Source organism: Micromys minutus, assembly GCF_963924665.1.
Source record: "Micromys minutus genome assembly, chromosome: 13".
In the NCBI taxonomy this organism is placed as follows: domain Eukaryota; kingdom Metazoa; phylum Chordata; class Mammalia; order Rodentia; family Muridae; genus Micromys; species Micromys minutus.
This window is the reverse complement of record NC_137982.1, coordinates 1,768,577-1,795,653: the sequence shown is the minus strand read 5'-3', so window position 1 is coordinate 1,795,653 and position 27,077 is coordinate 1,768,577. Positions and strand designations below refer to the sequence as shown.

At 57.2% G+C, this 27,077-nt stretch overlaps 2 protein-coding genes across 2 annotated transcripts; both read right to left on the bottom strand.

Annotated features, from left to right (window-relative positions):
* Positions 1-1,570: 1,570 nt before the first annotated feature.
* Positions 1,571-20,810, bottom strand: ABCA2 (ATP binding cassette subfamily A member 2). The gene is made up of 48 exons (XM_080927569.1): positions 20,665-20,810; positions 17,483-17,576; positions 16,373-16,484; positions 16,132-16,295; positions 15,755-15,882; positions 15,530-15,640; positions 15,075-15,293; positions 14,361-14,728; positions 13,937-14,096; positions 13,133-13,261; positions 12,873-13,040; positions 12,700-12,796; positions 12,238-12,411; positions 12,065-12,167; positions 11,881-11,995; positions 11,587-11,777; positions 11,310-11,460; positions 11,029-11,233; positions 10,730-10,894; positions 10,453-10,633; positions 10,147-10,359; positions 9,096-9,292; positions 8,827-9,009; positions 8,445-8,629; positions 8,218-8,338; positions 7,746-7,967; positions 7,461-7,667; positions 7,092-7,194; positions 6,691-7,010; positions 6,403-6,616; positions 6,212-6,317; positions 6,008-6,119; positions 5,733-5,793; positions 5,476-5,650; positions 5,280-5,395; positions 5,060-5,207; positions 4,864-4,987; positions 4,626-4,758; positions 4,425-4,542; positions 4,140-4,318; positions 3,777-3,918; positions 3,539-3,673; positions 3,337-3,440; positions 3,168-3,260; positions 2,989-3,091; positions 2,774-2,911; positions 2,485-2,685; positions 1,571-2,181 (listed from the first exon to the last, which is right to left on the bottom strand). The coding sequence occupies exons 1-48, from the start codon at positions 20,728-20,730 to the stop codon at positions 2,146-2,148; spliced, it is 7,290 nt and encodes a 2,429-aa protein (XP_080783695.1). The 5' UTR covers positions 20,731-20,810; the 3' UTR covers positions 1,571-2,145.
* A 2,882-nt stretch (positions 20,811-23,692) lies between these two features.
* On the bottom strand, positions 23,693-26,811 carry FUT7 (fucosyltransferase 7; the record flags this gene model as incomplete). Its single annotated transcript, XM_080927349.1, is given in 5 exon segments — positions 23,693-24,701; positions 25,587-25,615; positions 25,619-25,747; positions 26,560-26,608; positions 26,723-26,811. Coding segments are annotated over 5 exon segments (1,305 nt in total).
* Between the last annotated feature and the right edge of the window lie 266 nt (positions 26,812-27,077).

Genomic DNA, 27,077 nt, shown 5'->3' with positions numbered 1-27,077 from the left:
TTAGTCTAGATTGAACCTAGAACCTCAAGCATGCTAAGCGAGAGTCCCACCTCTGAGCTGTATTCCCAAGCTCCTTTCTACCTTTGTTTGCTGTTTTGCAACAGTGTCTCATTATTTAGCTCTGCATGACCTAAACTTGTTATATAGTTATATAGACCAGGCTGGCTTTGAACTCGAGACCCAGTGCTGGGACCAAGTGTGTTTCACTGTGCCAGTTCACTTTTTGAGGCAGAATATTCATTAAGTAGTCCAGGACAGTAGTGGCTCACTTTGTAAACCTGGTGTGAACTTGCTTCAGCACCCCAATAGTTGGGATTTCAGGTCTGTGCCAAGAGCCCAGTAATTTAGGTTTGTTTCTTAAGATTCATCTGAGGAGGTCAGGAGAGAACATAGGATCCTTTAGAGCTGGAGTCAGAGGCAGTTGTGTGACCTAAGAGCTAAACTCCAGGACCTCTGGAAGATCAGGACATATCAACTGCTGAGCCATCTCTCCAAACTCCTAAATTTTTACTTATGTGTGTGTGTGCACGTATCTGTGACTATATACCACATATATATGTGTAGATGTGGATATCTGTGGAAGCCAGAAGGTGTCAGGTCCCCAGGAGCTGTAGTTACAGGCACTTCTGAATTATCCAACGTGAGTGCTGGAAACTGAATTCTTATCCTCTGCAAGAGGATCAAGTGCTCTTACCACAGAGCCCGAATTCCCAATTCTTAACATACTCACCCTCTCTCTCCTGGCTTGCCTCTTGGGCCAGGGAAACCTCAGCTCACTAGCCAGGACACCTTTGAGCCTGGCTCTCCCCATCCTTTCCTTTTCCTTCACTCCTGAACATGGACCCAGCCAGCCTCTATCCTCCCATGGATCTTCCATGTATTCTAAGCCCTAAGCACTTAAAACGTCTGCTGTGGACGTGAGTGTGAGGGCATCCTGTTTTCCTAGCTCCTGTCTGGTAGACACAGAGACTGTCTAGTTAAGCCCAGAGCTCCCAGGCCCCTTGTCCTGAGCCCTATGCTTCCTGGGCCTTACTCCCCACTGGATCTTGTTTTCTTACGCTTCATGCTTTAGGGTCTTTCTCTACACTGCCCAACTTCGCCACCCAGCAGGGCCAATGTGAAGTACGGACTTCATCTCACTAGATGCTCATCACCTTCAGGAAATTCTCTCTATGCACCCAGACTCCACTGCCAACCTGGAGGTCTCCTCTCAGAACCCGCTTCCACGTCTCAGGAAGTAGAGACGGCCCCAGCACAAACAAGGCTGTGAGTACTGGGCATCATGGGGGAGGCTGAGATGGGACAAGCAGCTGCCTGAGAGATAACACCAGTGTGGCTAGCACTGCCCCACCCCTTCCATAAGCCCACTTAGGACCCACCCAGAGAGCAGGGGTCTGATCTGTGTGAGCAGGGAAGGGGAAAAATGGTGGAGCTCCCTATTTGGTACAGTCAGACCAGATGGCTGTCCCCTAGCCTAGTGCGCCTCCCTTCACAACCCCCTCCACCACACGCATAGGCTCCCACAAGTGCTTTTTGCTTATTTATTGAAAACAAACATCTGTGTGCTATATACAAGGTCCTGCTCCCATGTGGGTGGCAGGAAGGACCAAGCTGGACGGGAGAGGAAAGGCAGCTTGAGGGGGCAGGGAGGAAGCCGTGACCCCTCACCTAGCCAGCAAGCCCAGCTTCTCCGTTCCTGCCTTTCCACTTCTTCACAACAGTCGAGTGAGGAAGGCTCTTAAAGCAAAATAAGTAGGCAAGCTGCCCGTCCCCAACTGCCGCCAAGGGTGTCCATGAAAAGACATCTATGCAAGATGCTGGCCCAGGTAGACTTGTGGCCACTGCAGAGGAGGGTCACAGGATACTTGGGGCAGCCCATGTCACCCTGGGAAGGTGGATGGTGCTGGGCAGGGTAAGGGGCTGGGCCAGGACCCAAGGCTTTAAGGCAAAGCAGGGTGAGGGTGTGTGCAGCCCAGGGCCAGGCCAGCCTTTGGCACGATTGGGGGAGAATGGTAGTTGGGAGGAGGGCGGGAGCCCTTTGGTCCTGAACCTGCCTTTCCAGGGCCTGGCATGTGTGACTGGGGGCTACGGCCACCGCCTGACTTCTGCCCCACACAGCTGCTTCCCTGATGTGACTCTTGATGGTCAGCAGAGCGTGTCAGTGTTGAAGGACAGCTGGGCCTGGTGACGAGGAGACAATGGTGCTCACTGAGCATCCTCTACCTCTCGCCCAGCGTGACAGTCACTCCCCCTAGTCTCTGGTTCCCTGTAATCCTCACCACTGATCTGGGGTCGGCAAAGCTCTGCCCTCGGTTTCTGCCCATTCCAGTCTCCCCACATCCACTCAAGGCCTCAGCACGCAGGAGTCTCTCTCTGCTCCGAGCGGCAGAGAGCAGGCACAGCTATCGCCAGTTCTCTCTCTCAGGTCCTTCAGTCTGGGGGCAGCCTGAGCAGAGGTGTAGCTGGAGGGCGCTGACCACTCACCCGCTCTTCCTCGAAGCTGATGAGGCCCTCATCCTCCGTGTCCAGATCCTCAGGCTCATCAGCCACCAGTGCCCGGAGCTCTGTGGGCGCAGGGCGGGGCCTCAACAGGCTGAGTAGTCCGAGGGGGGACGGCAGGGTCGAGGGCTCAGCCTCTTGCTGCTCCACATTGTCACTCTGCTTCTTGGCAAAGTTCACAAACACCTGTGGCAGGCAGGCGGGCCAGCGGTGAGTGGTGCAGGGCTTGCCTAAACCCGCGAGGACACAGCCCGACTCTACGCGGCACACTCACGTTATCCAGGGTGGTCTGGCTGACTGAGTAGTCCTCGATACCCAGCACGCCCACCACCTGCTCCATCTTGCTGAACACCTGAGCCAGCGAGATGTGCTCCGACTTGAGCTGATACTGCACCTTCGTATGGTGCCGCTCCTGGAGACCAGGGAACGTGGAGGTCAGGGGCTGGAGAGCAGGAGCGACTCTAACCCCATCCATCCTATCACACCTACCTTAAGCATGGCCTCTGGGAAGTTCCGGTTGAAGAACCGCACCACATCCTTCACATTCTGGCTGCTTTTGGTCCTTACAGTGATCATGTAGCCGTCCCCAAACCTGGTGGGACACGGGTGTGGCCGGGAGCCCCATGCAGTCTGACGCTCACCCGCCTCCCGCACCCTGCTAGACTCACCTGTTCTTGAGGTGCTGGATGCTGCCCAGGCAGCGCAGCCGCCCGTTCACCATGATGGCCAGCCGTGTGCACAGAGCCTCACACTCTTCCATGCTGTGGACAGACAGCACGGGCTGGCACCAGAGGGACTGCCAGAGCCCACGGAGGGAGGGGCTGGAGAGGGGCACACCTGTGTGACGTCAGCACCACTGAACGTCCCGTCTTGATGAGGTCCAGAATGAGGTTCCACAGGAAGCGCCGGGCCTTGGGGTCCATACCAGTGGTGGGCTCGTCCTAGGGCAGGGCTCTCAGTCAGCCAGAGACACAGCCCACCCAACCTGGTCTTGTCATCTGTCCCTTGGCTCATGAGGGATCCCACCCCGAGGACTTACTAGAAAGATGAAGGCAGGGTACCCAATGAGGGCGATGGCTGTGGACAGCTTCCGTTTGTTACCTCCGCTGTAGGTGCCAGCTGGCTTGTCTGCGTACTTTGTCAGTTCCAGCTTCTCCAGGGCCCACGTCACCACCTGGCAGGGTCAAGCGAGGTATGGACGCTGCCTCACGGACCTCCCACCACCCCCAGCACATGCACACCAGGGCTCCCACCAGCTGCTTCCCCGTCACCCTCACCCGTGCCTCATCCTTCCAGGGGATGCCACGCAGCCGAGTGTACAGCTGCAGGTGTTCGCGAGCCGTGAGCTCATCAAACAGGGCGTCGAACTGCGGGCAGTAGCCGAGGCTCTGCTGTACCTGGAGCAGGTCCTTGAGCACACTGGGGACGGAGGGTGGTCAGTACTCAGGACCATATGCTCACCCCACACCTGCCCTCCTGTACCCTGGGGCCATGGTCATCACACTCCGAAATCTACACTCGCGCGCACACACAGCTTTGCACCTGAGGGGTCTCCAACTCACTCACCCCCTACCCCAGATGCCATGCCTCTGGAAGCAGTCACACACAGGCAGACACATCATGGCTCCCTGTGTGCCCACCTGTGTCCATTGACAAAGGCCTCGCCCCCTGTGGTGCTCTCGTCCCCAGTCAGCATCTTGAAGGTGCTGGTCTTTCCTGCACCGTTGACACCAAGGAGCCCAAAGCACTCTCCAGGGCGCACACCCAGGCAAAGGCGGTCCACCGCCAGGATACGGCCAATCTTCCGAGACTTGTACACCTGGCCAGAGAGCCTCCCCACTCAGCAAAGGGAGGGGGCTCCGGCCTGGCCTGGCTATACCCCACCGCTGGGACTCACGACCCGCCCCGCCCCGTTCCCTACCCACCTTGGTCAGGTTCTCTATCTTGACCATGTCGTTGTCAGCATCGCCACGGAGCACTCTCTGCCGCTCACTAGCCACATCCACATCATCTTCCACGGGGTTAGTAGACACGGGCAGCCGTCTAGGACAGTAAAGTTGGCGGGCCTGGCCAAGCCACCCACCCCCACCGAAGGTTCCCGGCATCACCCAACACTCTCCACTCACTGTGGCTGCCGTAGGAAATTATACTGGCACATGATGGTGAGGAAGAATCCCACGAAGCCCTCGACTGTCATGGCCACCAGTCCACGTGTGACAATGTCCCACTCGAATGGGGATTTCATCTTGTCAAACTGGCCTGTGGAACTGCTGGTTCAGGGCCTGAACCAAAGCCTCCAGAGGTCCCAGTCACCCCACTCTGGCCCCCAGAAGGCCTGCACTGTCTACCCAGAGCCAGACTCACCAATCTTGGCATAGTATTCATTGATGTACTCATTGTAGGCCATCTCCATGAGCCCATGGCCCAGGTTGTAGTTGGGGAAGATGAGGAAGCAGCTTTTCAGGTAACTGTTGACAACCTTCAGATCCTGGGGGCCAGCCATAGCTCAGCACTGCTGCCCCCAGGCCATGCCCTGCTGCCCAGTCACCCCCACATTTACCTTGTCGTGCTCAAAAAGCTGCAGAAGGAAGGTGGCCACCGTGGCCGTGATGCCAATGAAGAGGTTGATGACGATGAGGAACACGTAGGCTGAGCTAGGGACCTCAAACCAGAAGGAGGCTGGGTACATGATGGGTGTGATGGACCACCTGTGGACAACAGTGGTGGTCACGGGGTAACCCTGGGCACGCCACAGATGCGCCACACCTTTCCCAGCTTACCCATAGAGCAGGAACAAGGAGAGCACCGCGGGGAAGTTGGTGGGTGATGTGTAGGCCGGTAAGTCAAACACAAAGAGGATGATGACGCAGCAGGTAGCTGGGACCAGGTAATTGAGCTGCAAAGGCGAAGGTGAAGGGTGAGACCCAGGCATGGGGACAGGAGTCAGGAACAGGGAGGGACCATGCGGGGGCACACCATGTCCCACACGTAGTTGGCCAGCCAGTAGATGACAGGGTTGCACCCGCTGACAAACTGCAGGTGTTTGGCCTTGGTGGATTTCTCTGCCACAAGGAAGACCACAAAGCTAGCCGGCACGAAGGACATGGCCACAATGATGAAGATGGCGATGACCACATCTGTGCCCTGCAATCTAGAAGAGGACAGCACTCAGTTCAGGGAGGTGTCGGGGACTGGTGGTCCTGCCCCTCCTTGGCTTGGTCTGCCTCACTCACAGGTAATCCAGGGAGAGGCTAGCACTGGTCTTGTTCATGGGGTGGTTGGTGACAGTGATACCTGCGCACAGGAAGGGCGGCTTCAGGCCCATGTGCCATCCCAGCTCAGCTGCATCCCTCCCATGCGCCATCCCAGCTCAGCTGCACTCCCAATGCGCCATCCCAGCTCAGCTACATCCCTCCCATGCGCCATCCCTGCTCAGCTGCATCCCTCCCATGCGCCATCCCTGCTCAGCTGCATCCCCGCCCCATCCCTCAATCCTGATTCTCCTTACCATAGGCTGCTGGGTTGCCCTTGCTTTTGGGTAGGTTTGCACGCAGAATGGCATTGTTGAGGCTGTTGAGGTAGGTGGGCATGCTGTGGTAGCCCTTGTTATTATAGAGCACCTAGGGAGGGGCAAGGGACTCAGAGAGGCTCAAAAGGCAGAGAGTCACTAAGCTTAGAACCAGGTCCCCCAAACCCCAGGGCAACAACATACCTGGGCCACCCTCCGCACTGCTATCTTCCGCACCATAGGAGGGGCCCGGGCACCGAAGGATGCTGGGATAGATTTCTGGACATTACCAAAGGTGATGGCTCCATATCTATACAAGACAGGTGGGAGGGGCGCTGAGCCCGGCAGCCATCTGCCAGGAACCCCTTGTTCACTGCAATTCCAGGCCAACTTACCGGTGTAGTCGGAAACGGTCGGAGGTAAAGAGCAGGTACTCAGAAACGTTGTGGCCAGTGATGTCAGTCAGGATGTCACCTGTGACCACCCTCATCTGGGGTGGGTGCCCACCCACACTGCTGGGGCATGAGAAGCCCGTGCCCTGTGCAGAGCAGGTACAGCGGACTGGCTCATGCACTAGGTGTGGCAGAGAAGGCGCTGAAGTCCACGTCTCTGTGGGCAGAGTGCAGCACATTGAGAAGGGTCACTCACGCCCATGCCCCCAGGAGCCTTTCATGAGCTAGTACCTGGTCCAGCAGTAGGTGGCAGGGACATGTTCCAGGCTTGCAGTGAATCCTCATCCAGGGACATGGGTGAGTCGGAAGGGGCGGGCGAGGGTGGGGGTGGCACGAAGTTGGACAGTGGCAGCCCCTGTGTGAAGGACTCTAGGCACATACTGTCGAAGAACCGTGCGGCCAGCAGGCGGGACTCTCCACTGCTCAAGTTCAACATGGGCCCCAGGGAGCCGTTGGCTGGAGACTTGAGCACACAAGTGGCACCCACACCAGAGGGCAGCCGGAATGTGCTCACCAGCTGCTGGGGGCTGGCATCAGGTGACAGTCGTAATCTAAGGACACAACGATGAGTTAGGGGCCATATGCCTCAACTCTTGCCCTGCCCTGTGTTACAGCCCCAGCCCAGGCCTCACCGGTACTCCCGGCGTTCCTCATTGGCATAGGGGATAAAGTTGCCACGGGGCTGGGTATAGTTGTGGTACTGAGAAGGCGACAGGACCAGTGGAGGCAGGTCACCTGGTGGGTGAGCACAGACCTAAGCAGACTCCGATTACCTGATGCCAGCCCCCAGACCTTCATCCTCTCTTCCCAACACAGAGAGGGCCAAGCTTGTGGGGTATGACTCCCCGGGAGACAGAACCCTCTCGTGAGCCCCTGAATGAGGTTCAGAGTGTGAGGAGAGGGGTAGAGGGCTGTTCTCCAGTGAGCTGGGAGAAAATGAAGCCAAGACCCAAGAACCAGAGAGTAGCCTCAGCCCACCACATGGGGCCGAGCAGCCTTACCGATCTCAGGGACCGACAATGCCACAGTCATGGCCACACAGACAAAGAAGGCAGGCAGCAGAATCTGAGAGCAGAGAGCTTTGGAGTTCCGGCGAGCACAGTGAAAGCGCTTCACCAGGAGCCCGTGAAACTGCCGCATCTTCAGCCACCAGCCCTCTAGCTTGCGGCTGCCCTGGCCTACCTGAGCCAGGGCCTCCATTTCTGCCTCTGTGCAAAGAAGCAGGGGTGAGGAGCCAGTATCATGCCACTGCTCTGGACCCTCCCGGCCTCCCCACTAGCTTCCACCTTGTAAGCTGACACTGTCTGGGTCCTGCAAGTTGTCAAAGAGGGGACGGTAGTCACCGTAGCCATCAGCGTAGCCGGTGCCCTCGTCCCCACGGGCAGAGCCCACAGAGGATGCAGACTGCAGAGAGGCCTGGGAGTGTGCCAGCTCTGAGCACCGAGCCAGGTTGCCAGCTGTCAGGCCCTCCCCCCCAGGCAGCACGTCCTTCCGGGACTCCTTCACATCTGCAAACAACAGAAGCAGTGAGGGAGGGCGGGCTTGGGGCCACGCTCTCCAGGACATCTTAGTACCTTAGTCCCTAGTGCCCACCCGTGACACCAGCCCTGCCTCGATCCCTGCCTCTAGTTCACACACCTGTTCACAGGTGGGCCATGCCACCAAACCATCCACCATGAGCCTACACTGACCCCACTCCCAGAGACGAGGGCCTTCCGTGGGTAGATCGGACTGAACACTTGCCTTCGGCACTCTTACCCGCCTCACTGTTCTCCAGGGACTGGTCTTCTTCAGACACTTTGAGGAACACCTCCTCCAAGGTTGTGTCCATCAGCCCAAAACTGCTCAGATGCAGTGCATCCAGACTGTGCTCCAATTGCTGCAAAGAAACTGGGTGAGGCTAGTGCCATGGAATGCAGGCAGTGACTTGGCCACTGTTTCTACAACCCCATCCTGTCCCCAGCCACCATGCCCAGCCCTCACACCTGAAAGAGGCGCTCGAAGGCCCCTTTCTTGACAGCCTCACTGGGCAGGATGTAGGAGAGCTCAGTGCTCGTGTCTGAGACCAGCAGGGAGGAAGCCACATGCTTGCGGATGAATTGGGACACCTGCGGCTCTGAGCAGCTGCTCAGCTGAGAACGACCTGAGGGGCTGGAAGCCAGCCCTGGCTCTGGGAAGGAAGGGGGAGCAGAAAGGAAGTCATGAGAGGCTGAGGAAGAAGGGCCCTCAGTGAGCAAGCAAGTCAAGATGAGGCTTAGTTCCAAGTCCACCAGGTAGCTGGTCCGGATGAAGTGAGGGTAAGGTTGCACTCTTAGGTAGGGAGTCAGGGCAGGGAGGACCAGAGGTTCAAGTAGTCTCAGCACAGACCTTGGGAGGTGCCAGGCTCTGCCGGCCGCTTGACCAATGTGAGGCGGTACCCATCACCATAGGCACCCTTGAGGAAGAGGGGAGAGCCACAGCATTTGAGCTTCCCGTGGGAGATGATGGCGATGCGGTCCCCCAGCAGGTCAGCCTCATCCATGTGGTGGGTAGACAGGAGGATAGTGCGGCCTGGGGCAGGCCAAACAGCAAGGTAAGGGGACACACGGGGCAGGCAGAGACCCACGTCCGCTACACCAGCCTGCTCTCCTGCTCACCCGGCTTGTATTTCAGAATGAGGTCCCAGATGGCACGTCGGGCGTAGGGGTCCACGCCAGCCGTGGGCTCATCTAAGATAATGGCTCGAGAGCCACCCACGAAGGCTATGGCTACTGAAAGCTTGCGCTTCATGCCTCCAGACAGTGTCTGTACCAGTGAGTGCCGCTTGTTGGAAAGCTCCAGGTCCTCGATCATCCTGAGGAGGAAAGTTAGACTGGTACGTGGAGAGTTCTCATCTCACCCCGTCCTCACCCCTTCCCCTCAATTCCACACGAGCACCCACAGCACCTGCCTCTGCTCATGTCCAACACCCCTCTGACACCATGCCCTTGTGGGACATAAAACCATGCCAGGAAGTTTGGTAGGTAGAGCAGGTTGAGACCGGTAAGCACACACCTGAGACTTATACAACTCCCCACTCCTTGACAGACTCCTAACTTAGAACATGTGCTACGCTTCTCACATAAAAGAAACGTGGTCTGTGGTCACACAGGCCCAAAACAGAGTTTTCCCTGCTAATGAGGCACCTAAAGGCCCTGAGGGCTCAGCCAATAAGCTTCCCTTCCCAGACATCCCTCCCTGCAAAAGGTATTTAATCTCAGGTCAGACCCCGAGAAAGGGGTTATGCATTCATTTTCCGCCTTGGACAGCTAATTAATGACAAGATTAAACACGGACTGTCACTTTCATCAAGACCCACCATGAGGAACCTGAGGAAGGCCTTTGTCTACAGCCCCACAGCAGAACTCTCCCACAGAAGGCCCATCTGTGCTTCCAGCCTGCCTCCGCCAAGCTAAGGACAATCATGGCTGGGACAAGCCGGAGCTCCCCACCCCCGAGCCTCTCACTCTATTCTTGGCTCTTCTGAGACTCCCAGCAGCTGTCCAAGAGTCTGAGAACCCACGGCCCAGGCCTCACCACAGGCCCAGCGACCCCTGAACCTGCTCCGGCTTCCCACACTCTGACTGCACTTAGCCCTGCAGGGCGGGGTAAGCACACGCTCCCACGTTCTGCACCCCGTCTGTCCTGTCTGTCCCTCACGGCACCCACTTGTCCATCTCTTTGCGGATCTCCTCTTGTGCCATGCTTTTGAGGCGTGAGTAGAACCAGAGGTGTTCCTCCACAGTGAGACGGTCAAAGAGCACGTTGTGCTGTGGGCACATGCCCAGGTTCTTGCGGATCTCGTCCATCTCTGTGCGGATGTCATGGCCATAGATGGTGGCTGAGCCCGACGTGGGTGGGAACAGTCCAGTCAGGATAGACCTGGAGCAGGAAAAGTGGGGTCACAATCCACCATATCCTGAGGGAACCCTGTCTCCCTGTTGTTAGCTAAACCTTCTGTCCCTGGACACTCACATGGTAGTGGTCTTGCCAGCCCCATTATGGCCTAGGAAAGAGACCACCTGGTTCTCATAAAGATTGAGGCTCAGTTTGTTTAAGGCCAGCTTCTTGTCATTCTTATAGACTTTGGTGAGCTTGTCCACGCAGACGACCAAAGGCAGGTGGGTGGGCTCTTCCTCCATACCGCGAGTCTCCTCTGTACCAGGGCTGAGTCAGCAGGAGCAGCACCAAGGCCACTTTAGACCCCCAAACCACGTACCCACCCCAGTCAACATTCTGACCCGAGCCTCACCAAAGTGCCGGCTCTCCATGGCACAAGCCTGGTCCTCCTCCATAACGCTGAGGCGTGGTGCGTGTGCCCATGGCCAGCTCCACTCCCAGGCCTCCGTCCGCCCACTGCCCAGCCAATAAGACTTCTGCAGCGGGAAGTACCAGGGCCGGGGCAGCCCATACATACCTGGGGGTCCAGGAGAGGAGAGCTGACCACGAGCCTGGAGGTGACTATCCACCACAGAGACAAATACCACCCAGAGAGCGGCAGAAGCCCAGTGACCTTGTCCCACCCTGGTCCCTCCATAGGTGGGACTGTACCTGGGTGCACAGCCTCAATGTACCAAGTGAGTACACCATAGACCACTGTGTCCACCATAAGCATGGTGACAGCAAGGAGCAGGTTGAAGTCGTCCCCTTCCACTGGGGACTGGCTGAATGTGTGCCACTGGATGCCCACACCTGCCACTTCATACAGGGCAAAGTACTTGGAGCCCAGGCCGAAGGCTGTCGTAGACATCAGGGACTGAAGAAAGATGGGTGTCAGTAGGTGGGCTGGAGACGAACATCCTGTCCTGGCCCTGCCCAGTCATAAGCCTCACCGCAATGCACTTCTCGAAGGCAGTGATCTTATCGTGGGCTACTTCCTCACGGATCGCCACATACATGTAGGGAACGTAGCTCAAGAAGTAGATGATGCCGCCGCAGGCTGAGGCCAACTTAGCCTTGGAGTACAGCACAGACACCAGGAAGCTGGAGTGGAAGGCCACACACGTTAGCCCCAGGACCCTCGCCTCCTGGCCTGCAGCCCACTTGGGCTCCTCTGTGGGAAGAGCTTTGCCTATTTGTAGCGGTTTCCCTGCTCCCTGAAATACTCACCAGAACATGATAGTGGCCACGGCATAGACGGCAAGGAAGAGCCAGATAATGAGCACGTGGCTGTGCATTAGCACCTGGCCATACTTGAGGATGGCCGTGAGGGCCGTCACAGAGATGGACAGCTGCACAAAGCCCGTGATGAACCAGGCCACCCAGTGCACAGCGTTGTTCAGGCCCATCGTCTTCATCACCTGTGGGGTGGGGTGGCAAAGGTTCCTCGGGGCCCAGGGCAGAGGGAAGGGCTGCACCGCCCGTCCCCGCCTGCTGTGGGGGTCCTGCGAGACCTAGCCCCACCTCCTTAAGCCGATGCTCCTTCTCTGCCACAATATGCTGTATGGTCATGGCCACGGAGTAGACCCAGGAGATCACCATGCACAGTGGCATCATGTGTTCAATGACAAACAGGAAGCTGAGGGGACACAGGTGTGAGGTGGGGCGTGGGCCCGAGACCCCCAAGCCCCTGTAGGCTGGCACTCACTCATCACGGGTGTAGCAGGGGTATGGGAACATCTGCACATAGTTGCCAGGTTCGACCACGTCGTGCCCCACAAATGTGTTGATGATGGCTCGCTCCATCATGTCTGTGGGTTGGAGGTGGTGTCAGGGTAAGGCTGGGCCCCCTTCACCTCCCACCTGGGCTCAGCACCTCACCCTGGATCCAGACGAAGCCATAAAGGAAGTAGAAGCGGCCACCAGTGTTGGGCCCCGGGCGCCAATAGGCACGGCGGATCTCATTGGTTTTCTCAGTGAAGCTTGAGTTCTGGCGAATCTTGTAATGCACATGAGGGGGGAGGGAGCCATCCTTCCGTGTCTGGAAGATCACGCCTGGGAATAGGAGGCTGATGAAGTGTGTGGCCAGGGGCGCAGGAGGGGGTGACACACTGGAGAGAGCTCTCCAGGAGTGGTAATGGGACAGATCAAAAGGCGGAGCAGGAGCCAGCATGTGAAGCATGGGGGCAAAGTGAAGCAGGCTAGGGAGGAGGGAAAGGCCTGAGAAGACATGACTGGGGGAAAGGTTTGGGCCAAGCAACTGGAAGAGGACCAGCACACAGTAGGGATAGGGTGGGGCTAAGCTGGTGAGAGCACAGGTTGGGAGGACGGAGAGGCACTCACTGGCGAACACTGTAACATTGTCCTGGTAGGCTTGATTGAGAGTATAGTTCACGATACTCTCCTCATCAGGAAATCCCTTGAAGATGTCCACACTCACCTGCAAAGGGGCTATCATTGGAGCTGGCCCTGAAAATGCCAGAGGAAGGAGGGACCACCGGGCTCTCCAGGCCCACCTTGGACATGAACTGGATCCAGCCACAGGCTGCATTGTCTATTGTGTCTAGCTGTTGCAGGAGGGCTGTGCCATTGGGCAGTGAAAAGTTGTGCTGACGCAGAGCAGGTGGCAGCTCCTCCAGTGACAGGTTCATTGCTTCAGGATGCAGCCGGAGATCAGCTACATACTAGGGCGGACAGGTGAGTTCAGGGTGTGGCTCAGACCTTTGTAGACAGAAGAGCCCACCACAGGTGCCCACCCTCCTGGTACCCACAGCACCTGCTGCAGCCAGTGCAGATGCTGCTGCAGCCTGCCTTGCTCCAGGAAGCTTCGAATCTCTGTGGAGATGTTGAGCCAGACCTGGGCGTAGTGCGTCACATTGCCCACAAAGGCAAAGGTCTCGTTTGCCTGCACAGAATGAAAGCTTGGGGCAAAGAGCTCAAGGGAAGATCCAAGCCAGTCTGAGCATCCTCCTTCTCACATGCCCAAGGGACCAACCCAGCTACTATCCCTACTCAGGCCGGACTTCTACCCAAGTTTCTGCACAATTTTCTACAGTAGCCACGTGAACTGTGAGTCCTACCTCAGCAGCCACGTGTACTTCCCAGCTCCTTCCTCATACCCTTCCACATTCCCCAGGAGCCCCTGATGTCTGGCAATCATTTCTTCCAAAGAAACCTCCATGGTCCAGCTTTGCCACACCCACTTCCAGACCTGGCTATTCCAACAGATTCTCTCCCCAGGCTCCGGCTGTCCTTTTTCATTTGATGCTACTGTTGTGTGGGAGGGATGGGTATCTCTGCACCCTGGCCCAGTCAGCATGGGGATCGATGAGGAACACTCTAGCCAGACCAGCCAGCCTTTCTAATTCATCTCTGCAGAAACTCTCAGGAGTTCCAAACGCTGCCGAGTGCTACTGCCCCTCCAACCCTAAAACTCGGCATGCCAGGCACCCCAGCGCCTAGACCTCATGAGGTTAAGCTCTTAGCTCTTAGCAGTCCTGTGCCTGCAGAGCCCTCATTCAGGTTCTGGCTGGGCTTGTGCTCCTGCTGGGGAGACAGGCACAACTGCTGACCCACACACCTTGAGGATAACACGGTCAGCTTCAGAGCCCGCTGGCGCATACAGGATTTTGGGGTTGCTGGTCATGAGGTGCACAAGAAGGCCCAGGTTCCGTTGCTCTTTACTTGTAAAGCCCAGGGAGCTCATGTTGCCCCTCCGAAGCGCTTCAGGCTCAATGGTGCTGGCAGAGACAAAGCACCAGGAACAGGGACAGGATGTCACAGTCAGTGAGGTGAGGCTTTGGGATGGCTCAGTGTGAGCCATAGGGCAGGGCTTAGGAACAGAACATCAGGTTACAGTGGGGTGTCAGGTCAGGCATGGAATGGACTTAAATGGCAGACACCAGATGGGACCTTCAGAATGGAGTCTATGCGAAGGGCCAAGCGATGTCCCAACCCCCCACTACCCTGTGACTCTACCCTCCATCCCTCTGCTGCTGACCTACCGGTTGTTACCACACAAGATGGGCTGCAAGCCAGCCCAGAGCTGCACAAAGGCTGAGCACTGGCCTTGCAGAGAGTCAGTAGAGGCTGGGGAGACAGGTGACTGGGTGCCCTCCTCGACGGTGGTGTTGGAACCTGCATTTGTGCCTACCCCGGTGCTGTTGGCCAGGCCACTCAGGCTGCCAGCTTGAGGTGCAGGGGCCCGGCCAGCACAGGCACCTTGAGGCAGCAGCAGGGCAAGGGCTGATAGGACATCCACATCCTGCAGAACCTTCTGAGCATCCAGTAGGTCTCCTAAGAGTGCCTGCAGGCTCTGTGGGGATGGTGCCTGCGGCTGGGGATCTGAGCCGTTGGGGACATCGAAGCCCAGCTGAGGGGAAGACCAGGCATGTGGAAAATGCAGGCTAGGAAACAGGTGAACTTGGTTGGAGGTGACTCAGGGAGGTGGGAATCAGCAGAGGACAGTGCTTGGGTAAGATGAGGGAGGGTCCACAGTTTGGGAAGTCCTGGCCAGGGCTACAGGTATAGCTTGGGCTGAGAGATGGGGAGGAACTGAAGCTTGAGGCTGTGTAGACCTCTCTGAATGTGCAGTTACAAGTCATCCCATGCACGGCCTGGGAGCAGAAGCCCCTCCCACCCTCAGGCTCTCAGCACCCTCAGGACCTCCTCCAGGCTAGTCAACAGGTTTGCTGGCCAACTGGCAGGCAGGGCCTCACCTGCTGGGCAATCTTGGCTATGTCCAGCTGGTTCCGGAGCTCAGTGGCCAGATCACTGAAGCGCTGGGCACGAGCTGTAGCCTGCCCACTGCAGACAGCATCCCTGTAGCCCTGAAGGTCTACCTGATGACCCTCAGGCATGGTGAGAATCCGGCCCAGCTCCCCAGAGCCTGGTGCACATGTAAGCTGTTCCAAAAGGGCAGGAGCCAGCAGCAGCTCCTGGGGGCAAGGCATAGGGGACTGGTAAAGCTTACGCACCAAGAAATGAACAAGGCCCTACCTAAGGCAGCACATATCTTGCTGTGACCGTCCACTGTTCTGTCTCTGTGCTGGGGAGCACATGAGTCACTGACAAGCCTCCACTTTCCCACACACACACCACAGATCCCCAGAATTTATGTGTAACTAAGGAAGAGCCTTTCCCTCCACCCTTCTTCCAGGGTCAGGCTCCTCACCTCCATTTGGAACAGAGGATTGCTACCCAGGTGGCTCCAGGGCTCCTGCTTCCTGAGGAAACCCAACTTCCCATCCAGGTCAGGCAAAGGACCAAAAAGCAAGCGATAGACCTGTTTTGTGAGGGGTCTGGCTCAGTCGGGCTCCAGAGCCGAGAGGAGCTCAGGTACCTTTGCAGTGCTCTCCCCTGCTGTAACCAGGGGTGACGGGGAAATGCCCTGCCTCACCTCTGAAGGGTCCACACGGGCAGCCAGGAGGGCCTGGGCCGTGCTGTTGGGCAGTGACAGGTTCTGCATCAGGAAACGCCAAAGCTCTCTCTGGTCCCTGGCCACGGAGTCCAGAGAGAAGGATGAAACTGGACAGGCAGGAGGATGGGACTGAGAGGCCACATCTAGCTGGGGCTAAGATGTCCCAGACAGGCTACAGGCAGAGCTGCCAGCCCGGCACTGGGCCTGCCTCCAGCACACAGGTAAGGGACAATGTGGTACAGACACAAGGTCCCAGGGCCAGAGGCATACGGTGACCCAGAGTGATGAGGCAGGCTTCCAGTGACGGACAGCAGCACTGAGGCCCTCCCACCAAGTCATCCCCATACTGGGCACACCTGCAGGTCTGGCTGAGTGGCTCTCCCAGGTGCCAGGGCCTGAGCTGAGGGCCTCCAGACGTTGGCGTAGGGCCTCAAGCTCTGAGCCCAGGCTGGGTCGCACTGGGTCAAACAAGTTTCCCTCCTCTACCACACGGTTGAGGCGTTCCAGGAGCTGGGTGACCCTGGAACACCGTAAGACATCAGCTGTTGCCTTAGGGTAGGGCTGGGGGAAGCTGCCTCCCACGGTAGGGGCACTCACGTGGAATTGGCATATTGCAGGAAGCCAAACTCATCACGCTGGCCATCAGGGCAAAGCGACTGCATGACAGGCAGGATGCCGGCCGATGTCAGTGGCGCTGCTGTGTAGAAAGCTAGTGGGATCAAGAATGAGGGAGACGGGGCCAGAGATGTTCAGAGACAGTCAGGAAGGATGAGAAGTTTCAGGCAGACTAGGGTCGGGGCACAGAGCACCTGGCCCCAAGCTGTGCTAAGGCAAATAACTCTGCAGGCCAGAGGTCAGAGGGCACCCAGCCATCCCTTCCCTGTAACACCCAGCATATCACTCCTTAGCCTGTGCAGTGCTCAAATGCCCAACTATCTCCCCTTCCAACAGAGACAAAGGTAGAACATGAGGCACCCCCTTGGCAGTGACCTCTGACCTCTCAGGCCAACTGGTTAGCAGAGTGAGTCTGAAGGAAAAGTTGCAGGCCATCCTAGCCCTAGTCTCACCTCAGGCTAGCCCAGGCTCAACCCAGGAACCCCACCCTTATAAACTTCCCAGATACCCTGCCAAGAAGTTACTCCAGTGATCTGACCAGGGTAACAGCTATGCCTGGGTGGCCTGGGCCTTCACTACCCACCACCACTCAGATCACAGCCCACCACCCTGAGTCATAAGCCAGCCTTTCCTGACCACAGGCGGTGGCTTCTGTAGGACCCAGCTGCTAGGAGGCTGTTAATGCAAGCAGTAGGAGTGCTTAAGCCACACCAGGAGGACCTGCCAGGCCATCCATGGCTGCCACCTGAGCCAGCAAGGAGAAGATGGCCGCTCACTTACAGACTGCATGCACGCCGGGCCGAGGAGGGCAACAGACCATGCGGGGTGGGGGCAGGTCAAAACAGAACAGAGGAGACAAGTGAATGCCTAACCCTCCAGAAACAGGCATTCCATCACTCATGAGCACCTTGGCCAGCCATGGCCTCCATAACCCAGCTGAGACACGTGTGACCAGGACCACACAGGGAGCAGGTTCTCAGGCCGTGGCCTCCGGGAGTCTTGGGAATGGGGACACACTCAGGCCAACTCATGCAAAAGAGGACGTTTGTCCCTCCCTGTCCACCCACGAGCCCAGCCATGCCTGCACCTCACCTTCCTTCACAGAGATGGTGGGCTTCTTCTGCCGCAGTCCCAGCAGGATGAAGAAGAGGACAAGCGGGATGAAGATCTCAAACGCCAGGACCCACTGGAAAGGGTGGGCCACCGTGAGGCCACGCACAGTCTGTCCACTGCCTGCCCAGGGCCAGACATGACAAACGTGTGCTGGCCTAGGCTCTCCTGACCCCCCTGAAGGCCAGCCTAGCCATGTGCACCCAGTGGCCACAAAGGGTTAGCACAGGTTTCTCAGGTGCAGCCAAGGTTGTGGTCCCTCCCAGGGTACCAAGATGTTGAATGCTGTGTGGTACCAAACGGGGCCAAGTTGTGCCTGTCAAATCATTGTCCACCTACCCTAGAAGAGGTCAAAAGTCAGCCAGTGTGGTCAGCTCTGACCCATTCATTCATTTACCCGAATGGGTACTATCCTGGAGGGTACCTGGGCCACACGTGGCCTCCGTGTCTTGAGCATCTCTCATCTCTGCTGCAACACCCTTGTAACTTTGTCTGGACTCAACACGAGGCCTAGTGTAAGCAAGGCCCAGCAAGTGACCAGGGCACCGAGCCTCTGGCTTACACGGTCCTTGCGGCAAAAAGCCTCTTCTCCTGCCCTAACCTCTCAGGGCCAGTCTGCCAAGGTAGGCCAGAAGTGCCAAAACCCTGGGGCCCAGAAAAACCATCTGAAAAACAATGGGTTTTACCAATTCCTGTCCCCACCTTAGCTCAGGGAGGAAGGAAATATAATGGGGAGCTCCTGTCTCTGAGATTCTAGGAAAGAGGGGCCCACCACCACAGAAGCAGCCCTCCTCCATGGCTCTTCGATCTCGGGTCTCCTTCCCCTTCATCACCATCCCAGGAGTGGCGTGGGGCTGTGCCCAGCATGTCCCTGGCTGTGCCCACTGTGCTCTGACAATAGCTCTCTGTGATCCAGAACACCCTGCTGTGTTGTCTATGCCCTTCACCCGCCTCAGCCTGTGCCAGTCTCCACCTCCTCTCCGGCCAGCTGAGGAGCTGGTATATACACCCAGGGCTGCAGGACAAGTGTGTCTCACACATCCAGAGTAGCAGGGGCCACAGCTCAAGAGACAGCCCTACCCACACTTGCCCCACCACCCCTGCCCTGGGCACCTCCGCCCGAGTAACTGCAGCACAGGCCAGGCTGTCTCCCCTATCACTATAGCAACGGCTGCGCATGAGCTGCTGGGAGAAATAGTCCTAGCTGGGAGGCGGAGGGCAATAGAGGGGCATCTGGTTACAGGCTCACAGCGCAGGTCCAGTGCTGCCTGTCTTACCTGGGTGGCAGCACGTGACCTAGGGACTCTGTCTCTCAAGACAAGTCCTATGCTTCCACACTGCCCCAGTGTCTCACTCTGGCCTGAGCAGCCTCGTGCTTGCTGTGATGGAAGATGGGGAACCAGTGATGCCCAAGTGTGATGTTAGCGTCCAACACAGCTACTCAATACTGGTGATCCTCCTAAGGGTGCCAGGGTGGACCCACGTCCAATGTGCAACTCTACAACAGGGCAGGGTAGTACTTGGGAGAAGAAAGCAAGAAGGGCAGAAGTCCTGAGGTCCCCTTCCAGATCACAAGCTTTGTACAGGTGCACCCTGACACCAGCAAAGACTGTCTTCCTGGAGGAAGAGAGTCGCTGCTGGCAGCTCAGCCATAGGCTAAGGATCCCCTCTGTGGTCTAATTGCTCTCTGGGAATGTTGAATGGGAATCTGGGAAAGTCCTACAGATCAACCCCGCCTAGCAGAGGTCACTCCTAGGAAAAGGGCAGTGGGCACCTTCAACTATCAAATCATCGGACTCTTCCTCCGGCCTGGTGTGAAGCTCCTGTCTGGTGCAGGAACCGTTTTGGCCTCTGCTCCCAAGCCCTGATGAGTCTTCCTGACAAGTGAGTTGGGGCTAGCACGAAGGCATGCCTACATCTTCACTCTACATTCCTTTTCCCCAGAGACTCAAAAGCTATACACACAGGGCTGCCCCTTCAGACCCGGACAACCAGGACAGAGAATGTACTATCCGCCAGGGACAGGTGCCTACAGGAATCCTGCCAGGATGTAGTGATGACTGCTACCCACCCTGCCTACGGACCAGAGTTCTAAAGTAGTCAACATAGGAGTGTTGCTGCCCAAGGGGTCCCTGGGTGTGAGCTGGTTAAGGTCCTTCCCTTAGGTTCCTGCACTCTCTTGTCTCCATCCTGGAAAATCCCAAGGGCCCTCGGATACTCTTGCTGGCCCAGGACTCTCTGGATGCCCTTGCCCTTCCAGGGACTGGGATGAAAATCAACATGGCAAACGCCATTCATGCCCAGCATCCTGCTCCTCACCCAGGACTCCTACCCCAACACTCTATATCCTGGCTGGCCTAGACAGGTGCTGAGAAGCTCAACAGAACCCAGCCCCCAGAGAGGCCCGAGGCAGGAGAAATCAGAGGAGCAGCCTCGGGAGAAACTGGCCCCAAAGGACGAAGGGGTGCTGGGATTTGACAGGTTGAGTCCACACAACAAGGACATTCCCAGGGATGAGAAAGCAGGAGTAAGAGTTGTGGGCATGTCAGGATGGGTTAGGAAAGGAAAAGATGGTGGTGGAGGTGGTGGTCGTGTTGGTGCTGCCGTTGCTGGTGCTGGTGGTGGTGGAGGAAAAGGAGGAGGAAAATGAAGAGGAGGAGAAGGAAGGTGAGGAGGAGGGCGGTAGCAGCGGCGGCAATAGCTGTTTGGTACAAGCTTCAGCCTAAGGTGCTTGCCCAAGGGCAGAGTATCGGTAAAGGAAATGAAGAGACAGGTTCTTTGGGGCCCCAGAGACCATGGGCCCAGGGCTCGGAGTTCCTAAGCTGAATGGTGTGTCCCAGCCAGCGCTCTGTCCCAGGAACCTGGACCTCGCTCAAGCTCAAGTCCAGCGACCACCTGCCCCCTCCCCAGCCTGCCAGAAAGCGCTGCGGAGGGCGCCGGCCCGTGACTCAGCCGTGCGCTGCGAGTGTCGGCGGATCGGGGCACAGCCAAACCCTCTGCCGGAGGCCCCGAAGCCCGCGGCAGCGTGCGGCCGGGTTCAGGGTCTCCCGTGGCGCCCTCCCGGGGTCTGCGCGCGCCTGGGCACTGCACGTGCACGCGGGGAGCGCACCGGCAAATTGGGCGCACGGCCTGCGAACCCCTAAGGGCGGGCGCGGCTCGCTCACCGGGCTCCGGCGCTTCAGCGTCACGTTCTTCCAGAGCAGCAGCTGCAGCTGGTGCAGGAAGCCCATGGCCAGGCCGCGCTCCGCCGCCTCAGCGCCGCGGCCCTCTCCTCTGCGCGCCCCGCCGGGCCCCGCTGCCGGCCGCGCCGCTCGGCATCGCCCGCGCGGGGGCGGGGCGCTCGAGCGTCCAGGACCTGCTGCTCCCAGGCTCCGCCCCGGCGGCCGCAGCTACAGCGACTAGCCGTCGCGCCCGCGTTCTCCGCCCCCGCTTAAAGGTGTCTCTGCGTTCGGGTGGCCGCCAGGGGGCACCCAGACCCGCCAGGCCCGGGCCCGCCTGCACCTGCGCACAGCACCGGGCCTCGCTGCTCATTGGGCCCATAATGCAGCGTTCCCAAGATCCCTCGCAGCCCCCGTCTAAACCAAGATCCTGGCTCGCACCTTTCCGAGGTCTCTGGAGAACCCGGGCACCCTATGCTAAACCCAGGGGATTCCAAATATATGTCTCCAATTGGGAGAATTGTGCAGAAGAGTCCCCAAGGTGTTCTACTGTCCTGGAGAACTGAAAAACTGAAGGAGGCTTGGTCCCCATTAGGTTGACCCTCCTCGAATCTAAGTAGAGACAGGAAGCAGGGTCAGTCACTCATTTAGAGGAGAGACATTGATCCAGAGACATTGAATCCCATCGAGGTTCGAGGTGCAGCACGCAGCCCAACAGCATGACGTGATAGATATTTAAAAGAGGACTGAGGTGGTTAGACCACCTTCACAAAATCTTTGTTCCATAGAGGCGAGCTACTTGCTGATGAAATGACGTTTGCCTGGATTATCAAGATGGAGACCCACAGCAGAGCAGCTCGGCGCTCAGCTGAGAGACAGAGATAGGCAAATCTCTGAGTTCAAGTCCACCCTGGTCTACATAGAGAGACCATATCTCAGTAATCCCAGCACCAAAAAGGCAGAGGTAGGAGGATCAGAAATTCAAGGTTATCCTTGGCTATATAGAGAATTCAAAGCCAGCCTGGGCAATATGAGACCCTGTCCAAAATAGATGCACACACATGGGCACACATTCATACACACACACACATGCACCCACATACACGGTGTGCACCTTCAATGGTCAGAGGAGACACAGAATCGAAGACTTCGTTTGCTTTACAGAGCCAGCGAGTGACACACCCTCCATGCAGGTGGTGACAGCTGTGAACAGGGCTGTTTTGAGATCCAGGGTGTCATCCAGACATTTTCCTCACGGAGTTTTAACTGAGTTTAGAACAAGTGAGATGTAGTTGCATGGGGTCACTGTGGCCTAGCTGAGATTTCCATGCTCAGCGGGGCTGGGCAGCAGAAATGCTTATCAGGCGTGAAGAGCTAGACACACCACGTGAAGGGCTGAGTGTGCATAACTGAAAACTGCTAAAGGTGAGAGAGCCCTACTTCTGGCCTGAGAAAGTTAGGTTTATATTCAAAATGGGGGCTGAGTCATCACAGTGGGAAAATTCACCACAGTCATCCATTGTGGCTGCCAGATCAGGGTGAGAGAACACAAAAGGGGACCAAGAGCAGGGGTGACTGCGAAGACATGCTGTCCTTTATATAAATGGGTTACTTGCTACCCCAACACTGCCCACCACCCCACGCTCTCCATATCCATGTAAGCCTAGCTTCTTTCTGTACGTGGAGCCTAGGGTTTGGTGGGTCCTTAGAAGCCTATTAATACTGTTACAGGAGCACTTACTCCATGTGGCCGGCAGGAGGCAGCAGGGGACCACTAGCTCCTCAGAGGCCCTGAGGAATGTGTCTGAAGGCTGCAGACCCCCTTGCTTCCCCCCTGTGAACAGGAAGGTGGAGGATGTGTGGTGTTCAGCCAGAGACATGCAGTTTAATCTTAAAGTGAATGAAAACCGTAGAGAGCTAAAGGTCCCCGCCACTTCCTAGCTCCTTCTCTGAGGAGAGGTCCCTCCTGGGCTGATGGGAGAGGACACAAAACTCCACCCAGCCCCCAGCCTCAGGACACTTCCTTCTCTCCGGTTAGCTCATGAGGTTAAGTCAGGGCAGGAAGCCATAGGCAGGCCTTTCTCACAAACCACAGGGGGAGGGGAGCTTCCTTTCTGTACTGCCATCCCTTTCCCGGACAAACCCAAGCCCCAGCGCATCCCAGGAGTACCACCTCATCATACACTCACAGGCTCATCAGTACCCCTCATCTCCCCTCCTCCAACTCCCAACCCAACACAATGTGCTCACTCCTGCAGCAGGATCATCAGCGGAAGCCCTAACGGATACCAGCCATCATAAATCACACCCTGTCACACAGGACACCCCTCCCACCTGAGACCTATGACAAGTGGCACCTCCAGCCACAGCTATATTTGGAGTTCTCAGATCTCTACCTGCCATGGGCCTTGGGTTCTTGCTCTCACAGAAACCCAGTGGCTGACAGAGGGAAGGGGCAGGGGAAGCTAGCTGTGAGCGCTGCTGCCTGGCAGACCTGACCCAGGAGATTTCTGTCCGTGTCTTTATTAATGGTGCCTCTTTCTCTCAGGGACTGTGGTATCCACACTGCCCTTCTTCCACAACCCCTGGCCCAGCCTACAGTTTGCACCGAGTTCTGGAACATGCATCTAACCCTGAGGCGAAGCATCTCGGTTGTGGAAGTTCAGGGTCCTGTGTTTGTCCCCACAAATCACAGCTTTGGATGTTCCCAGCTCCAGAGATGCTGCCTCTCCTTTTCTTCTGAGCCTTGAACCAGGAGCATGTTCAAGGTAAGGCAGGAACCCTCAGCCACCTTTCACATTTGACTAGCTTTTCCCATAGCCTCCTTAAGAATCAGTCCCTGGATCCTACTCTAAAACCCACCAGAGTCCTCATCCGTGTGACTTCTCAGCCCAGTCTGCTCCTCACATCCTGACTTCCTGTCTGCTGACTTAAGCCTTGGGTTAGTGCCGTGGTGACCCAAAAGCCTGGATATCTAGCTCTTTGGTTTCAACATCAGCCTTCCACCCACACAGCCTCTTCCAGCAGCAGGAGTTCAAGCCTGGAACCAGCTTTCAAGGTCTTCATAGACCTGGCTACGGGGCAGATAAGGGTAGCGGGCACAGATGGTGCAGAAGCGTTCCCTCCAGTCACCCAGGAGCCGAACGTGGAGCCGGTCTCGCCAAGCAAAGAAGCGACGGTAACGACTCTCATTCATGCTGACAAGAAAGACAGCCAGGTCACGGGCAGAGCTGAAGTCATCCACGTGTACAAAGGCATCTGGTGGCACAAAAGCCTCGTAGGTGGCCCGAGGAGGTCCCAGCACCACAGGCACAGTTCCAGCGGCCAGGGCATTGCGCCAGAACTTCTCAGTGATGTAGTCCCGATGCTGCGAGTTCTCGAAGGACAGGTAGAAGCGGTACTGACCCACAGTGGGCAGCAGACAGTTAGCGCACAGGGGCCGTCCGCTGGCGCGACCGAACACATCAACCTGCAGATGAGGGGCCAGCTGCCGGTACAGCTTTGCTCGCTGCTGCCGCTCCTGGAAATTGCTGACCACCCAGGCAACCATCCTGCTTTTGGCCGGTAGTGGGGGTGTAGGCCCAGAGAGGGGCTCCAAGCGGCCATAGGGTACAAAGATATCTGAATCACGCCGATAGCTCAGCACCCAGTTGAAGATGCCCCGGAAGTGATGGAGACCATGGGTATTACTGGGCGATTCCATGGAGGCCCAGACCCAAGGCTGTCCATGCGGCCTCTGGTCCAGGGGCAGGCGAGATTGCCGGGTCTGCAGCTCACGGTGGTGGAAGACCACAGCATCAGCACTGGCTAGCAGGCTCCGGTTAGCGCTCAGACGGCAGCTGGCCATGCCATAGTGAGTGCAGGTGTCACCAGGCAGCTCTGGCGGCCTCTTGCTGAAAGGCCAGTGCCAGATAAGGATGGTGAGTGTGGGCTGAGGCACTGGGGCACCCCCAGGAGTTGATCCCAGCAGCCAGAAGAGCCAGATTACCATGAGTGTTGCACCTCCGGCCAGGCCCCCCAAGGCCCGCAGCCTCCGGTTGGGGCTGCACCCTGAAGCAGAATAAAAAAAGGAGAGGCCCTGTCACCCTAGGCTCAGTGGCACCCATACATCCCCATCATCCCCAGCTGGGAGTGTTCAAGGGCCAGCCACTTACCAATAAAATTCATCCAGAACCTTCTGGAATCAGTCACCCAAGGAAAGAAGGTTTTCAAATCACAGCAGCCTCTCCAATAGAGGCACCCCGAAATCACAGCTGCTAATCAACTCAGCCTCTGATGCTTTTGTTTCATCTACCAAGGTGAGGAAGCCAGGGGCCTTCCCACTTCTGCCCCGCCCTCCCCCTCAATCTTTGGCATCAACCACAATCCAACCCCACCGCACCCACCCGTCCTCTGCTGAAAGAGGGAATTAAAACAGAAAGGCCAAGACAAGGCCCCTTCCAACCCTGCTGGTCCCTAGAAATGACCAGCTAGGCATATGGAAGAGAAGGAGAAGACAGAGGGAGGGAGAAGAGAGGTAGGAGGAGGAAGAGGAGGAAGAGGAGCCTGCTTGCCCTTGGGGAAAGGAGAGGCCCTGTGTGAGCACTCTGAGCAGAAGCGATCCCCTCTGCAGTGAGTGCCTCCATCCTCAGTCCACCATGCAGCTCCTGAGGCCACAGGGCCGTCCCTGCAATGATGCCCACTTCCTCCAGTCTTCCACTGAGCTGGACCTGTTCTCTCAGACCCTCAGGATTCACAAACTGCTGCTCTGCCACCTCGAGAAAATGCCTTGTTCCCAGATTTGTGATCCTCAGAAAAGGGCGCCATCACAGTCTGATGAGTCCTCAGCACATGCCCTGAAGGGAAGACCCAGGAGCTACCTGCAGTGGGCTGGGGGTTGGGGGAGACTGGAGATACGTATCTTTCCCTGCCAAGACCTGTGGGCATACAAACCTTGAACTGTAGGCTCAGCCCAAGGTCAAGGACTAGAAGAGTTGCAGGGTGCTTCCTTCCTGCTATCCCAGGAGGGGGCTTTCCATTCTGGAACGGGAAGGAGTCTGTGTGTCCCTGACGTGGACAGGCAGGCTGGTGGGCAGGGGGTTGGCGTCCACTCCAGAAACAGGAAGGCTAGTTCCAGTCCCAGGTCCAGGCTTGTTTGGTTTCCCTCCAGCTGGCTCTGGTGGGCTAACCTACAGCTTGTAGCTAAGGTTCCTCTCCATCTTACCACGCCTCCCAATCTGGAAATGCAAGACAGGGCAGGGTGTCCTGGCAGGGTCACCCAAAGCTTCAGCCAAGCTTCCTCATCCCCACCAGATTCCCTGCTCTGCTGAGCAGGACACTGTGGAGCCCTGGATGGACAATGGAAGCCCGGCTTGTCCATGTCCCAGAGCTCCAGACCAGGAGTTCTGAAAGAAACTGCTGGCCAGATCTGCCCCATCATCCCTTTCAGGCACTGTCTCCTATACCCCCCTCTGCCCTGCCCCATTTCACTTCTGGACTTCGAGGATTTCCACCCCCACTCCAGCCACAGTCTCACGTAACAAGGCTGCTGTTGAGACAGGAAAACAAGAAACTGACAGCAGTTCCATGGCCAAGACATGGCTGATTGCATGCAGGCAGATGCAGGCTGGTTGGCACCTCAGAAGTGCCCTACCCTGCCCCCTTCCCCATGCAGGGTATAACCTCCAGCTTGTGGTGGAGAGCTTGCGTAATGCTCAAAGGGGAAGGGAGGGTGTGAGAGCCATCAGAAACTATCTAGATGGTTTGAGATACAACGTGAGGTGGTCGTGGAGTGGGCAGCTGTGCCCTTGCCTTTCTGGTCACTGGGTGCTTAGGAAGATAGCCATAGTGATCTCTGTCTCTGTCTATCCCCGCGCAGGGTGACCCCAGGAGAGTCACACTCTGGCTTCAGAGCTCACTTACCCGCCCCACCTTTTCTCTTGTGTCAGGAACCCAGAAGGCTGTGGGGGACCTGCAGGAAGGGGGCCATCCTGCCAGCTTGGGGCCACAGACTTCTGGCTGCCAGAGCCTGCAGTCCTTCCTGTTTGTTCTGCCAGGCTGACTGGGGCCTTTGCCCCAGCCTCACCGACGCCCACAGGCTGTTCCCTTCCTGGGTGGATTTGAAGGAACCTCCCCCACATCTGCCTTGGTACTATTATGCTGACCCTCCCCCATGCCAGGTTGAAAGAGAGTCCACAGTGTCTCTCAGGGTGGGTCTCTTAACTGTAGGGCACCTGATCATGAGAACATGCTAACTGAGGAGTAGATTCAGATTAACCCAGAAATGGGTCAGAATGAAAAAGGGGGAAAGAGGGTGAGCAATCATGAGTCAAAAGGAAAGCCAGGGGCCTCAACACACCACCTCACCTCACTGGGCCTCCTGACTCACAAGGGCACCCAAACCCAGCTTTACATTTGGGGTTCACAGAATCAGGATCACA